General features: G+C 44.7%; 1 protein-coding gene across 2 annotated transcripts; it reads left to right on the top strand.

Annotated features, from left to right (window-relative positions):
* The first annotated feature begins 9,646 nt into the window (after positions 1-9,646).
* LOC103536991 (C-type lectin domain family 4 member E) lies at positions 9,647-15,122 on the top strand. Of its 2 annotated transcripts, none has more exons than XM_030459521.1 (6): positions 9,647-9,861; positions 10,506-10,601; positions 11,622-11,708; positions 13,663-13,814; positions 14,031-14,161; positions 14,452-15,122. In XM_030459521.1, exons 1-6 carry the CDS (start codon positions 9,825-9,827, stop codon positions 14,609-14,611), a joined length of 663 nt encoding a protein of 220 aa, XP_030315381.1. In that variant the 5' UTR covers positions 9,647-9,824; the 3' UTR covers positions 14,612-15,122. The 2 variants fall into 2 exon arrangements, with proteins under 2 accessions (XP_030315381.1, XP_030315388.1); XM_030459528.1 differs by lacking the exon at positions 14,452-15,122 and adding an exon at positions 14,387-14,430.
* Positions 15,123-15,411: the final 289 nt, after the last annotated feature.

Raw genomic sequence — 15,411 nt, 5'->3', positions numbered from 1 at the left:
CACAGGGTACAGCAGGGACAGTCAGAGGGTCTCTGCAGCTCCTCCAGATCTCACGGGCCACAGCTGGGCAGACTTCAGCAAAAGAGCTGGGAAATAAAGGTTGCAAGGATCAGTAATTTCTTTTCACTGTGCCCAGATAAGTATTAGTCAAACCTGTGAATGATCCAAAATCAATGAAGTGACCTGCACTGATAATACTAAAAATAGTTACATGTACATTCAGTAGAATATGTTTTCCAGAAGAATCCCCCAAATCCTTCGAACAACCTGAACTTGACAATATTTATTTCTCATTTTGAAGCCAAATAAGCAAATGCAACTATTTTTTCTTCTGGCAATGTCCTACAACTCTGATTCTATTTTAGAGACCCTAATCTGAGAAAGAGCTGAGTATTTTATGATTTGATTCTCAGGAATTAAAACCTAACAGTGCATGATTATCTCCTCAACCCTGTTGTTTGAAAAATTTTCACAAAGCTAGTTTTAATTATCCTAGAAAATTGAACTTCTCCTTTCTACAGTAGGCAATATTCCCAATTGGATACCTCTGACACTGATATCTAATGCTTCTGTAGAATCTTTTCTTTGGCTCTGCTATTTTGTGATGTCTTTAATAGAGGCTTTTTGATCATTCCTATCTGTTTATATACAAAATGATACCTTTCTGTTATCATATCTGGGATTCAGCAGTTACATACATGGTGTTAGAGATGTTTCTTCATAATGTACCAGCAGAGCATGAAGAATAGTATGAGGCACAAATTTCATTTAGCATTTTCATCACGATTTCATACTAAACCTTTCTGATGCCACAAATACATGGGCATTGTTTGCACAATATGTATGAATGCTATCTGAAAATAAGAAAGGGACCTTTGAGATCATCTAGTTCCAACCCCCCTGCCATGGGCAGAGACACCTCCCAATAGATCAGGTTGCTCAGAGCCCTGTCCAGCCTGGCCTTAAAAACTTCCATGGTTGGGGCTTCCACCACCTCTCTGGGCAACCTGTTCCAGTGTCTCACCATCCTCCTGGTGAAGAACTTCTTCCTAATTTCCAATCTAAATCTCTCCTCCTCCAGTTTGAACACATCCCCCTAGTTCTATCACTACCTGATATCCTATAAAGTCCCTCACCGACTCTCCTGTGGCCCCCTTCAGATACTGGAAGGCTACAATAAGGTCTCCTCAGAGCCTTCTCCTCTCCAGGCTGAAGACTGTTTTCGGGAGGAAGTGTGGGAAGAAGAGACGGAAGGGACCAGTCACATGTGAACAGGTTGCTGCTCAGGATACTTGTCTGACCATATCCTCTGCCTCATCACTGCAGTCCATCCTGTCTTCTCATCTAACTCCATTCCTGCCTCTTTTCCTTGGTGACAGGCTTCGCTATTTGTCTAAGTGTCACTGGCAAGTCGGACCAGAGGTCATATTGATCCATGTATGCATGGTGCCAGTTATGTTGCAATCTTTAAAGGATTTAATCAAAATGACATTGGTTTAAGTAAGCAATTTATGGTTTATAGCTTGACTGCTTAAAAGCAATTAATTTGAGGTTAACCAATAAGATAAGTCAACAATTAGACATTAGAAACAGGAACTTTGAATTAAGATGGGCAATCCGTCCAAGGAACCATGTAGAACTGTTTAGGTCAGCCATAATTGTGTCCCTGGAGTGAATTTTGCTAATTATAATATGAAAACTACACCTCCAGAATTTAAGATACACACTTCTGCTTGAAGACCCTTACCCACCAAGTTTGCTCAGGAAAATGAAAATGCACCATAATTTTAAATCAAGATGGAGAAAATGTTAACCATTAGTATGAAAGTATTGGATGGTGAGTACCAGTAAAAGATTTTAAGTATTGCATGTGTTCATGGACTGAGTATGACAATTATAAGTTTTGTAGCCTTTCAGTGTTAGGCTTTGTGGAATTACCACCTAGCACCTCTCCCTGTGCACAAGAAGGGATTAAACAAGGAGTCCCTTACGTCTGTGGTATGGTTGCACACACCAGGTGAATGATCCCACCAGGTTTTTTGGAACAACACCAGCAACTGGAGAGAAGGAAACAAGTGAGAGTCGACGTGCTGGGGGCTGTGGTTCTTTAGTTTCCATGCACCATGTACAAGGAATGGGAGTGAGAAAATGAGGGTCTCAAGGCCATCAACTGGAGTGGGACCCAAGAGTCTTTTGTGTCTTCTGTGCCACCAACTGGGGTGACCAGAGCAGGTAAGTATTGATGGGCATGGGTGTAAGCATTGCCAGAGTGTGACTGCTCCCTCTCAAGGCTTTCAAAGGACAATGATCAGTCCTTGGACTGGGTGTGACCATTCCATGACTGGTTATTGACTTTTACTCCTCAAGGATTATTATATTTTTTTTGGCATTAGTGACAATGGTTTCCTTACAGGCATGCATTAGTCTGTGCTTTCCCTCCTCTTGAACTGACCTGGAAAACTGCATAGGGAGCAAAAGAAACCCTGCAGTTGTCCATCTTATTGATCCAATTTCATGCAGTCACTTCACTATTAGGCTCTCTACCTTCCTTGAGATTTCCTCCTGCACAGGTCTCCTGGGTCAGGCTTTCTTTTCTGAAATATGGCACAGATGAGCTCTTACAAACCCTGATCCTGCCTGACCCTACATGCTGTCATTTCAAGAAGAGTGGTTGAGCACCCTGTGCTGGGTTAGGAATTGGCTGGAGGGCCGGGCCCAGAGAGTGGTGCTGAACGGGGCTGCATCCAGTTGGCAGCCGGTCACTAGTGGTGTCCCCCAGGGATCAGTGTTGGGCCCAGTTCTGTTCAGTATCTTTATTGATGATTTAGATGAGGGCATTGAGTCCATCATCAGTAAATTTGCAGATGACACTAAGCTGGGGAGAAGTGTCGATCAGCTGGAAGGCAGGAGGGCTCTGCAGAGGGACCTGGACAGACTGGAGAGTTGGGCTGATTCCAACGGGATGAGGTTCAACAAGGCCAAGTGCCGGGTCCTGCACTTTGGCCACAACAACCCCATGGGGAGCTCCAGGCTGGGCACAGAGTAGCTGGAGAGCAGCCAGGCAGAAAGGGACCTGGGAGTCTGGATTGACAGGAAGCTGAACATGAGCCAGCAGTGTGCCCAGGTGGCCAAGAAGGCCAATGGCATCCTGGCCTGTATCCGGAACAGCATCGCCAGCAGGTCCAAGGAAGTGATTCTGCCCCTGTGCTCAGTGCTGGTGAGGTCACAGCTTGAGTCCTGTGTCCAGTTCTGGGCCCCTCAGTTCAGGAAGGATATCGAGGTCCTGGAGCGGGTCCAAAGGAGGGCAACCAGGCTGGTGAAGGGACTCGAGCACAGACCCTATGAGGAGAGGCTGAGGGAGCTGGGGCTGTTCAGCCTAAAGAAGAGGAGGCTCAGGGGAGACCTCATCACTCTCTACAACTCCCTGAAGGAGGGTGTAGCCAGGGGGGGTTGGTCTCTTTTGCCAGACGACTTTCAACAAGACAAGAGGGCATGGTCTTAAGTTGTGTCAGGGGAAGTTTAGGTTAGATATTAGAAAGAATTTCTTTAAGGAGAGAGTGATCAAGCACTGGAATGGGCTGAATCCACTGAAGTAGTGGATTCTCCTTCCCTGGAGATATTTAAAAAGAGACTGGATGTGGCACTCAGTGCCATGGTCTAGCAACCACAACGGTGGTTCAAGGGTTGGGCTCGATGATCTCTGAGGTCCCTTCCAACCCAGTCAATTCTATGATTCTATGATTCTATGTTGTGTGACCTTACTCCCTCCTGGCTCTGCAAGTGAGGACCCATTTATCTGCAAGCTAGAAAGTATCTTCTGTGGTGCTGCTCCCAGTGCCATTCTGGGGTCCTGGGCTCAGGTTTTGCTGAGAGGGGACCTATGGAGTCTTCAGCAACATTCCTGGTTTCTGCTGTGCAGAAATTCCCCTTAGCCCTCAGCCTGTGATAATTCTTAGCAAATATAACAAGAAGCAGATTTCCTTTCTCCCCTCCTGCAGAAAGGAGCCAAACAAACTAAGGGAAGATTAAGCCTGCAAGTGTAAAACTATCTGGAAGTGTGCAGCCCTTGAATGACAGAGCTGACCAGAGGTTTCCTCTGTTGGGTGTGGAGTGCCTGAGGTGAGCTGCAGTGGGCAGCAGTGCCTGCCAGCTCTGAACATGGCCCTGTTGTCTTGTCTATAGGAAGAAGGAAAGTTTCCCCATGTAGCTGATGCAAGTAGGATTCATGGAGCAGGAGGACAGTGGTGATCCATCCAGGGCTTTCTCAATGAATAATCAACTGGAAGAGTTCCTCTCCAGGTCTCTCTAAGCCCCAGACCCCCATGTGCTGGACCTGACCTTTCCTTGAAATGTCTGAGATGGCCACACTTGAGGGTAACATCTCCATCCTGGAGGCATGGAGAACTGGCTAACATAAATGAAGTGTGTGTTGTAATCCACTGGAAGTCAGAAGTACATCAGATCTGGAACCATCATCCACAGGAATGAGAGTCATTGTCTTCTTATTTCTGAAGCTGTAGCATTAACTCTTGGGTGCAGGAAACCTCATCCCGAGTTAAACTGGGATACCAGAAGTGACCAGACAAGAACAGAGAAGATTTTTGAAATTAGTCTGAATGCTGGAGCCTGCATCTTCATTCTGCTGGATGGGACTATTGAGTGGAAGTGATTTGGTCAGGCAATTGGTGATCACTAATATTCTTTTCCCCAGGTTGAACTACTCTAAGTTTCTCAGCCTCTACTCATGTGAAAGATGCTCCAAAAGATGTTCCATTTGCCTTTTCAGGGTGTAATAAACTTCTCTCAGTTATGGAAAGCTGCCTGACACTGGCTTTGCAATGAGATTCTTTCTTTTCCCATAGACCACATAGACCATGTGTCCAAATGGACACTGGACTCAGCTGCCTGGATAACAACCTGTGGAGAACAACCCAGCATTGTCCTCATGCCTTGGGTAACATCCCAGAAAACAGGCAGTATTCCATCTCTGTCTTTTGGGTAGCATTCACCCTGTGTCCTTCTATCACTCCCCAGTGCAACACTGGATGTGTTGCATGATGGATTGGAGAGACTTTCAAAAACCCTGATCCTACATATTGTCTGAACAGATGTCCTAGAATGAAAGCAAGGATGCCAGCACAGGATTGGGCTCATAAATGGTGATGATCAACACAAAAGCAAACCAGGTAAGTGAGAGTCTACCCATGGAAGCCTTCTAAGCAGATCCTCAAATCAGGAAGTGTCTTCTTTCCTGAAGACTCTTGCAGTGATCTGGGGTTTTAACCTGCTCCTTCCTCACAAGATTCTGAACTGCAAAATCTCATAGTCACAAGAACCAAGCCTGCCCCCCACCTTTACATCCTAAACCATTTCTTTATTTGTAAGGAGGAGATCCAACAGAGCAATCTCCTCATCAAGTCCTCTATAACTTGTGTCCGGAATTTATAATAAAGGCACTCCAGAAATCTCTTGGGTTGCTTGTACTTGGTGCTGAAAACAAAACTTGGAAACTGCAGCATGAACTGCTAAGCCTGCTGATTGCCTCTGTTATCTGCACTCTCCATACACAGTGCTGGGGTTTAGAACAGTGGAGTTCATCTTCAGTCCTTGGAAGTGCAAAGCAAGCAGACAACTTCCCGTGGTATTTGTTATTCCTGTGTTGTCACAGCTGATAACACTTTCTCTGTGTTTTTGCCATTCACTTTGGCAGTGTTCCCTTCCACACTGCTTGCCTTCTTTTGATTGTTGCAGGCAAGTCATTCCCTTAAAATCCTTCTGAATTCAAGAAAATTGGAAAGTAGGACTCCTCAGGGGTTCCAGGTGAGGGAGAAACTGCCATCAACCACTGAGAATGACTTAATGTGGTCCAACATGTCCATTTCCAAATGTGAGCAAACTTCTGGGTCTTTTTTAGAGCTTGGAACCTTCTCATGCATTCTCCATCCTGCCTCAGATGGCTAGTTTCTTCTAAATCCAAGAACTTCCAGTGCTCCAAACATTGTTTTACTGTATTTCCACCTCTTAAATATGAACCGCAACCAATTTATTGTGTGGTATAATTTTGCAGAAAAGTTGATGAAGTTTTACCTTCCAGCTTCTGTCTTTAAGTTTCTCAGATGCTGAGTATTCTCTGAAGGAAGTTGCATTCTATGTCTTTTCCTGAAACTTTGAGTCTTGCAAGACACCCTGTAACTGCAATATTTTCCTTAGTTTAGGTCCTGCTGATCTCATCTGTGTCCATGCCATGCTTGTACATAGACACTATACACATATTGTATATAGACTCTTGTATATATAGGTTTATATGTATGAGCCTGTACATATCACCTTGTTTTCCCAGCTGGCTGATCAGACATACATATGTGTCAAGTGAAAAAAACAAGGGTCACTTGTGAAGCAGGTAGAAAACAGCTGAGAATCTTCATTTACAAAACTGTAGGAAGATGGCCAGGAAGGCTGAGGTCATTAATACATGCTCTTCCCAAGCATGCTGCTGGTGTTTATGGAGCAGCAAAGGGAAAGAATTCCTGACATTTTGGAAATGAAAGATATTCATAATTGTTGTAGGGCCTTCTACTGGGAAGGTAACCTCTCCCATCACTGGTCCCAGACACTTGGCACTAGGACTAATAAGGAGTTTCTGTACAGGTCAGCATAGAATTTGGCTACTGCTACCGCTTTCAGACTCTTTATCCCAGAGTGGGACAGAGCTGGTAGTCTCCTAAACATTCTGAGGTCACCAGCTGATTTGCTGGGAATATTAGGTTGGTTTGTGATGATGAAAAGCAAGTCAATTGCTATCTCTCTTACACCCCTTACACACACCATGACAAATTCACATGAGGGTGCTTGCACAACATTTATCTTGGCCAAATAGTCTGGATAGCAACAACTGCTAATATAGGCTTGTAAATATAAAAGGCTGTGGAAGCTGAATACTCAAATCTATCTGAGAGGGCATTAACCCCAAAGCCACTATTATTAAAGAAGATGATCACTGTCTTAACAGTAAGCAAGAAGTAGGCAAAAGGCTTTTTTTTAAAAAAAAAAAAAGAGAAGAATCAGTCTGAAAACAAAGGTTAGAAGAAGCAGAGAAAAGTGGGAAGGAAGTGGGAGTCAAAGTCTGGTGTAACTGTTGCCCTGCAACTCTGCAATCTCTGTCTGTCACAGAGCAACCTCTCTGATGGGTGCTGTGGGTAGCCTGCCTTCCTGGCAGTAAGGGGTGCAATATGCAGACACCCAAAATGTCAGTTTTGCACAAGTGACTTTGTGCTTTCTCACTGGTCTGTGGGTGAGCAGATTGCAGGAAATGGTGTGGATACACATGAACCTACATCTCCAGCAGGCAGTAGGTGAGGAGAACCTCTGATCCCAGTGAAGGGGATGTTCTCTGGCAGTCTCCTCCTCCTGTGGCAGGAGTGGGAGATGGGAGGTTGCACAAGTAATCATGTGAATGTGTGCTTATGTGAGGGTTAGAGATTTTGGGGATTAGTTACATAAAGGTGTTTCGAAAATTGTAGGTGTTTATTAATGTTTTGCATCTGGCATTGTGGTTTTTTCTGTTGGATTGCTGATACTGATCCTGGATGGTTTGTCAGTTAAGTATGTGTCAACAATAAATCAATGAACCACTTAGATCCACCCTTATTAGATTTAAACTGCATGAACTGATTACATTTTCCTTCTGACAGTTTTGCATCCTTTGTGTTCTCCATGCTCATCAACCAAAGTCAGTTCCCTGCCCCTATGTGCAAAAGCAAGTAAGTTAGAGCTATAACAAATACAATGCATTCACATTTTTGTGCATCTGTGGTGCAATACAGTCTGTTCTCCAGCATGATGGCTGGGAACTGTTTAAAATATCACTTGAAACCTCTCGTGGTGGTGTGAATCCAGGAGCCAGTGACTTCTAGTAGCTCATACCTTCTGCAACAACACCAGCAAGTACATCCAATGTGAGCTGTTGCATGGTTCGATGCTGCCTGCAGCCTGTTGTCAATGTAAAAAGACAGTCAGAGGATATTTTCTACACTCAATTTTGGCTTTTTTTCATTTGTAACCAGCTTTGTGTCCTGCACTTTTGGGTCTTCAATTGAGGTACTTCTGCCATTATTAGACATCTCACTCCTTCCTCGGTCCATCCATGCAAGCTTTTTCACACACACTAGCTGGGAAAACATGGAAGAGCAAAGGCTGTGTAGTCACCTCAGTCCATTCAGAGTACAATGAGATCCAGTACAGATTATTTATCCTTAGGGGTATCCCTAGGTATACTCTTAGGGACACTTCATCATGTAGGGTTTTTTATCAAGTTGCCTTGAGCTGTGATGGAAGCAACACCTGTTGCTGTGGTTTTTGAAGTTGCGGTCAAGTAAAAAATCATTATCTGTGATCCACAGGGATCCTGGCACTGTTGAGTGATGTGTTCTGACCTCCAGCTCCATAAGAACAGGTCACATGCAATCTCTCCACTCAAAGCTTGACCCTCTTTTTCTGAGCAATCAGTAAAAAGCAGTGTTGGTGAGTTCTTTGTTGTGCTCTAGTTTACTGTGACCAATCCACTTTACCCCTTAACCAAACTAACAGTGGTTTAGTAGAGGCTCCAAAAGAGGTAAACACATGAACAGTGGGGTTCAGAGACTCATTTATCAAGAAAATAAAGGAAAGTTGTGGGTAAAATAAGTGCCATGCATACCTTTTCCATCAGATAAAATCTGACTACAATTCAATTCCTTTATTCCACAAATATGACAGCCTAAGCAAGCCTTTGAGCTTGCTTTGCTGGGCAGCCTGGCTGCATGGTGGCAGTCTCCTCTGGAGCTGAAACACCTCTCAAGGTTGCTGCTTGAGGCACAGAGACCTTTTACCAATGGCAGATCTTTGGTAAGTGACTGATAGTGTGATGAATTAATACTAATGAAACATTGTTAATCCATGAAGGTATTAAAAAAACATTATATACTTTGTATAGATAATTCCACTAGAGATAACCTGTTGACCAAAACTGAGACTAAGATTGGATCTTGCTGCATCTGAACTTCACCAGGAGCTTAGAAAGCAAGGGAGCCTTGGGAGTGTCTTCCTTACCCTTCTGCATTTCCAGTCTCTGTGCAAGTCACTCTAACTTGAGTCTTAACTCAATTTTCACTCGTACATTTCTTTCATGTGGTAATTAATCAAGTGTACCTTGCTGCTGAATCTTTTTTAGCTGCTGTCACACTTACCATTGCACTTTGTTCCCTCTATATTGTTGAAACATGATGTTACTTCTGTTTCCAGTGAAATGCATTCTGCTCATTCGCAACAGTGACTTCACAAGGGGACTTGCCCAGAATGAGTCACAGATTCTCTCTTTCCTGTCATTTTCCGACTCTCTTACTGGATGTTGTGAGTAGGCTTAACCCTTTGCTAGCAAATACTAACAGTGTAGGCATTTTCACACACATACTCACTCAGAGGGGAAGGACAAACACCAAAAGGTAAGGCCAGTAGTATGTTCTGTGAGACTGCCTGAGTATGTGCAAAAGGAGGATGTTTGAGATTATACGATACTGCTCTTCATCTGTTTTCATTTCCCTTTGTAGGTTTCTGTGTTGCAATGAGGATCTTGTAAAATGTCCTAGCAGATAAAGGATGAAAATTGCCCCATCTCCATCTGCTCTAGGGAACACTGAGAACATCTGCACACTGGATTAGAGACTGTGAAGGCTCCTGAGCAGTGTGGGAGCTGCCCAAGTGCAGTCTTCTTTGCAGTAGGAAAACTGTATTAATGGCCACATTGGTAATGTGGACTCTTGGAAAGGAGTGGTACTGAGTTAGAGACAATGAATCACCGAGAGAGAATCAGTCCTGGAATCTCAGGTAACCACAAAGCTTTTATTTCTGTCCTCAGGTAGAAGAAGGATGAATGAGATGGGGGGAAATACAGGACTGGGATAGATTATAGGCATGGTATGGTGTCTGGCCTCATACCAAGAGAAAGGGCTTAGGACAAGAGCAAAGTAACAGATAAAGGAAACTGGAGAATACCCAGGCAGGGAGAATGACCTTTTATCCAAAACCAGGGGAAATGATATTTCAGGCAGACTGAGGTCTGCTATCCCCTTCAGTGTTTTTTCTGTAAACAATGGGACTGGAAAATGCTGTCCTACTATATCCAGGCAAAACTATCTGCATCAAGATAAGCACAAATCACTGCTCCCATCTCCAGTGTCTCTTAGGGAGAACTGAGCAAGCTTCAAAGCGTCTGTTCTCCCTGAGGGAAGAATCTCTTTGTGTCTGGCTCTGCCAGCTCTGAGCTCTATGGTCACTTCTTTGGCTCTACACCTACTGTGTAGATCTGACCCGCTGATGGTGATGGGCAGCAGGACCTGGTCAGGGTACCTGTGAGGGTACCCCCAGTCCTTGGGGCAAGAGTCAAGGTTGTTGAGGTACACAACCTCACAGGTTATCCTGCCCCTGACTAAAGGCTGGGGGATTCCCACTCTTGCCTTCTTCTTTTTCAGCCCCAGCAGAAGAAAGAAGATGCTCCTGGTTGAACCCCTGGGTCTTCCTTGTCTCTGTTCTTGTCATCAAAACTGCCTTCATAACCATTTGCCTTGGTGGGTTCCAGGATCTTTTCATTCTTCTGAGTTGAATAGAGCAGTTGACTGCCTTTTGTCAGATGGAAAAACAATATCCTAATCCATCTGCCAGCAGGCTACACCCCTTTCCCACCTCTGCCCTCTTAGGGAGTAGGATCCCTTTCACAGTTAAGGTTTGTTCCCTGGAAGGGCTTTCCCATTGCTCTTCTCACTTTACCACCTGCCTGGATAAAACCAGTCATCCCCTTCCACGAAGAGGTGAGAAGTCTCTTTAGGGCTAGAAGGCATCTTAAGTAGGTTCCCTGAAGGCTGGCTGGCTGTTGGGTGTTGGTTTTCCTGACCTGGTCTCTGTCTCTCAGAGCTCCCTGTGACTGTGTTGCAGCCAAGGAGCCAATGAGAGCTCCCTGAAAATAGCTGGTACCAGGCTGCCCATATTTCAGCAAGGTGAGGGTGAATCCATCAAAATGCTCCAGTTGCATCCCACCCCTACTGCCTGGAAAAACTGAAAGAGAAATCCTTTGCTTGTTCTGTCCTGGAGTGTTGTATTGCTCTGTGATGATTTTTCTGTGCTTCTTGACTTCACTGGGTGAAGCCTTAACACTCAACCCTCAAGAAGCCTACCTCTTCTGGATAAGGGTAAATCTGATGTTCAACAGCAGCAATTCTGAGGAAGATTAAAAGGGAACATATATTAATATGCCACCTTTATGAAGCTGATCCCATGACTTCTTTGACCTTTCCTGGCTCCATCCTCAAAGGATGTCTAAGTTGACTTTGTCATTTGGAAAAATGTGTCTCTCATCCAGCAGAGGAGAGAGGAGCCCATCTGATTAATGCCTGTTCAAAGGAGGGGATGAGCAGTAGTGGGAGAAACGGTCTGCAGTTTCTCATCATCTTGTTCATACAGATTTCTCAGTTTATTGATGTAACAGTCTCTGGGGAAGGTCTAAGACAGAAGAGAGAGGGCAGGACAGGTTGCTCATGAATGAGGAGGAAAGGATGACTCAAATACTTCCCATCTCATTCCTCTCTTCTCAGTTGCTTTAATCCATGGAAGCTATGGCCAATACAAGACTCTGCTGCAGAACGGTACAGAGTGGCACTGCACCCCCAACATATCTGCAGGTAAACATGAGTGATGCTAAGAGTCTCGTAAGCAACACTAAGAACTTCACCAAAATTTACTCTGGTGTCAGTCAGCCTTTGAAATTGGTAATGTGACTGTCATCCAGAGCTCGGTTGTTTTAAGGAATGAAGCTGGAAACTGAAGAAAGAAAATGTTATATGGCACAACTTCACTTAGGATGCTATGAAAACATGTTCAGGGCCAGTGGAAGAGGGTGGCTGGTTCCAGGCCTACGTTTGACCACCTTCTCTACTCTTCTCCTCTCACTGGTCCTCAACCAAACCCTCAACTCTTAGTCCAGTTCACTTACCTTGTGGAAAGTGCTTCATCATTTTGTAACAGCTCAGCCCACCTCCACTCCCTGTGCTGGCTCACTGCTTGTTCATACAAGCTTCATGGTCAGTGTAAGGGACAGAGGCAGGAGTGGAAAGAGGATGTTGTTACATAGCTGGGAGTACCTGGAGAGATGGGTGGAATCACACTTGAAGTGATGGCAATGGGAAGTGTTAGGTCTCCTGCAGTGTAAATTCCCAGAGCCAGCTCAGAAATCTGTTCTCACTTGTGAGAGGCATTAGCCTCTCAGTTTGCACACAGGCTGACCACTATATCTGAGCTATAGCTATACTCAGCTATAACTCTGAGCTGAGTTTCCATGGTGAAAACGTGTCTGCAGGTATAAAATAGGCATGGTCCACCTATTGTACTGGTAGACACGTATGGAACGCTATGCTCTACATAGACTGTTCACTGTTCCCTGTAAAAATAAAAGCCTGAGGGATAAGCATATCAATCAAACATCAGACAGACTGGCCCAAATAACACACTTAAGAATCCAGAAGAAATTGTCCAGCAGTACTTAGTTATGTGGGGAAACTTTCATTGTGGAATTAGGAATGAACTTAAAAGCTTTGCAGAGGAAGTGATGGCTTCAAGACATCCTCCAGTGAAAGATCAGAGATCTCCAAGTTTCTTTGACTGCCTGGTTTCAATTTTGCATATTTTCTGATGCTCTAGTGACAGAATCTCTCTGCAAAGGTACATAATGGTGCATCTTGCATGGACATACTGTATAAAAGCACAGGTAGTTAACAAAAGTTTTGGTAGTTGTTCCATTGAGCGAACTCCCTCCATCTGCTGCCAAGAATGGGATGTAAGATTCTATGCTGCAAAGACATCTCTTGAAGGGCACAGAGTTATCTGGGCCCACTCTGTACGAATATGATGTGCTTGCTGGAGAATTGATTTGGCCAGGGCATTGTCATCACATGCAACACCCTGAAGAGCTCCGGAGTGGGAAAGGCCCTGTGAAGTCTGAGATTCAGAGCATTTTTCTAAGGCAGCACATACATGGGTGTATTTGTTGACCTTATTGGATGAACTTTTCATCCTGATATATTCTGTACAGAGATATGTTAAGAGCATAATATATATGGTGCATAGATATACAGCCTCAGTGCATGTAGCCTCCTATTTTGAGAGAATTTATCTGTTTGGGTTTTTTTAATCTGCCATATAACTAGGAAAACCTAGCCTGTGGTGGCAGAAAGGCTGTCAGAATAGTTTACTGTACATGCCTGTCAGTCAGCCTGAGCTGAGAGATGAACACTGGGACAACACCTCTCTGATGGAAGTGTTCCCAGAGAAGCATTACTGAACTAGTTCCCATCTTTCTTCCTCAGGAAGGGTAATGCAGAAAACATGTCTATCACCAAACAGGGGTTGCATAGACATGGCAGAACAGATAGAAAGGGAAAGATACTCCAGACAGTGGCCTTGAATGAGAAATCAGGCTGTTGACAGATTTACTTGTGAGGGATGAAAGTGAGGGTTTACTTTTGTTTGGATTAAAGGCATCTTTCAACTGGTCACTATGCTGTGAGACCCTATGCTGCACTCACTGAGATGAAGGACAGAACAACTTGTTCAAAAGCAGGACTTTTTTTCCCTGCACAGAGGAGAGCTGGACGTGCTGCCCAAAGGGCTGGAGACGCTTCCAGGAAAAGTGCTATTACCTGTCAAATGATTTGATGTCCTGGGCTGAGAGTGAGCAGAACTGCACTGGGATGGGCTCCCACCTGGTGGTGATCAACAGCAAAGCAGAGCAGGTAGGTTCGGTGCTGAGAGAGGGGCACAGCAGCCAGAGACACGGTGCCAGGCCATGGGGGGGACCCAGAGCCCCTTCTTGCTCCTGCAGGGCAGAGGAGATGTCCCTGCTGGATCCCTTCAGCACCACCTCCCCTCTGCCACTGACTCTACCCCACAAGGCCTTCTGCCACCTCTCTGCTCAGTCCTGCACCTCATGGATGTTGTGTTTTTTCCAGGAGTTCCTCTCCAACTTGACAAAACGAGTATCCACCAAAGCCTATGAAACAAAATTCCTCATAGGCTTGACTGCTAACAAATACGGGCAATGGCAGTGGGTGGATCAAACTCCATATACGGAGACAGCCACGTGAGTATCCCGGGGGAGTGAGGAAGGTCCTGTAATTCACACCCCTAGGACTAAGTGACCAATACACTTTGTAAGGTAGCTATGTGTCAGAGAGTGCTCTCTTTCCCTAATTGTACTGCAAGTTGGAAAACTTGACTGTTTTTCTAGTCAAAAACCTAACTAGTCTTTGCCTTGCCAGGGCTCCTGATCTCTTGACACAATAACATTCTCCTTTCTCTTCCACAGCTGAGTGACCTCTCCCACAATCATTCACGCCAGTGCATTCCCAATAGATAAGCTTTCTTTTACAGGTTCTGGAAACCTGGAGAACCAAATTTACTCTTTGTAGAAAAATGTGCTGCGATTCACATCAAGGGAAAAACAGACTCCAGCACTTACAGGAACTGGAATAACATCCCTTGCTTAATAAAATGCTATCGAATTTGTGAACTGGCAGTCAAAATTGTCTGAGGATTGAAACTCCACTTTGAATGAAGGACCTGAAGAAGTATCCTTCAGAAACAGTGAAAGGAACCCACAAAAAAGCTTTACTGTCAATGTTGTGAGCACTTTTGGAGAATCTTGTGTGAGCAAGCCTGCCACAGAATCCCATTTCTGAAGGGACTCAGTTCTCAGATTGTGACCCTGCATCTCTTTCCAAGCTGAAGATCAGTCCACAGTGGAATTGTTCAGGCTGATCTCAAGGACCTACTGTGCCCCTTTTCACTCTTCTTCCTCATAGATGGGTGCCCTGATCCTTCAGTGCTTTCCTTGGCTCCTTGTCTAGACCATATCAATAATTTGGAAAAGGCTCTCTCACTGTTTCATGAAAGGATACTGTTCCTACGAGTCACTGGAGCAGAGCTTGAAAGAAGAGCATATAGTGGAGTGTGCTTGGCCCACCTCTGAAGGGAACTTAGCTTATTCATGGTTATCTTTAACATTTCCTTCTTTTTTCAGCATATTCTGTATTGATAAGTTTTAAAAAAACCCCAAACCCTGTCAATAAATTTTAGTCTGCTCTTTGGCTGAGGCTATCTTCTGAGTGACAAGTCCCAGCCGCCCACCAACCCAGCCTCCCACATGAAGGTTTTAATTTTGCAGTGTGTTTGGCACCTGCAGGAGAGTGTGCAGGACTGACCAGGAGCAGCAACAAACCAGTGTTCATCTGCAGAATATGTGAGAAAGGCTGTGAGCACTTTTGGAGAATCCCATGTGAGGGAAGCAACAGAACAGGGTGTAGAGTAGTCAATGCCAACAACCATTTGCCC

The sequence above is a fragment of the Calypte anna genome, chromosome 1 (assembly GCF_003957555.1).
Source record: "Calypte anna isolate BGI_N300 chromosome 1, bCalAnn1_v1.p, whole genome shotgun sequence".
NCBI lineage: Eukaryota > Metazoa > Chordata > Aves > Apodiformes > Trochilidae > Calypte > Calypte anna.
This window is presented reverse-complemented; position numbering and strand designations above follow the sequence as displayed.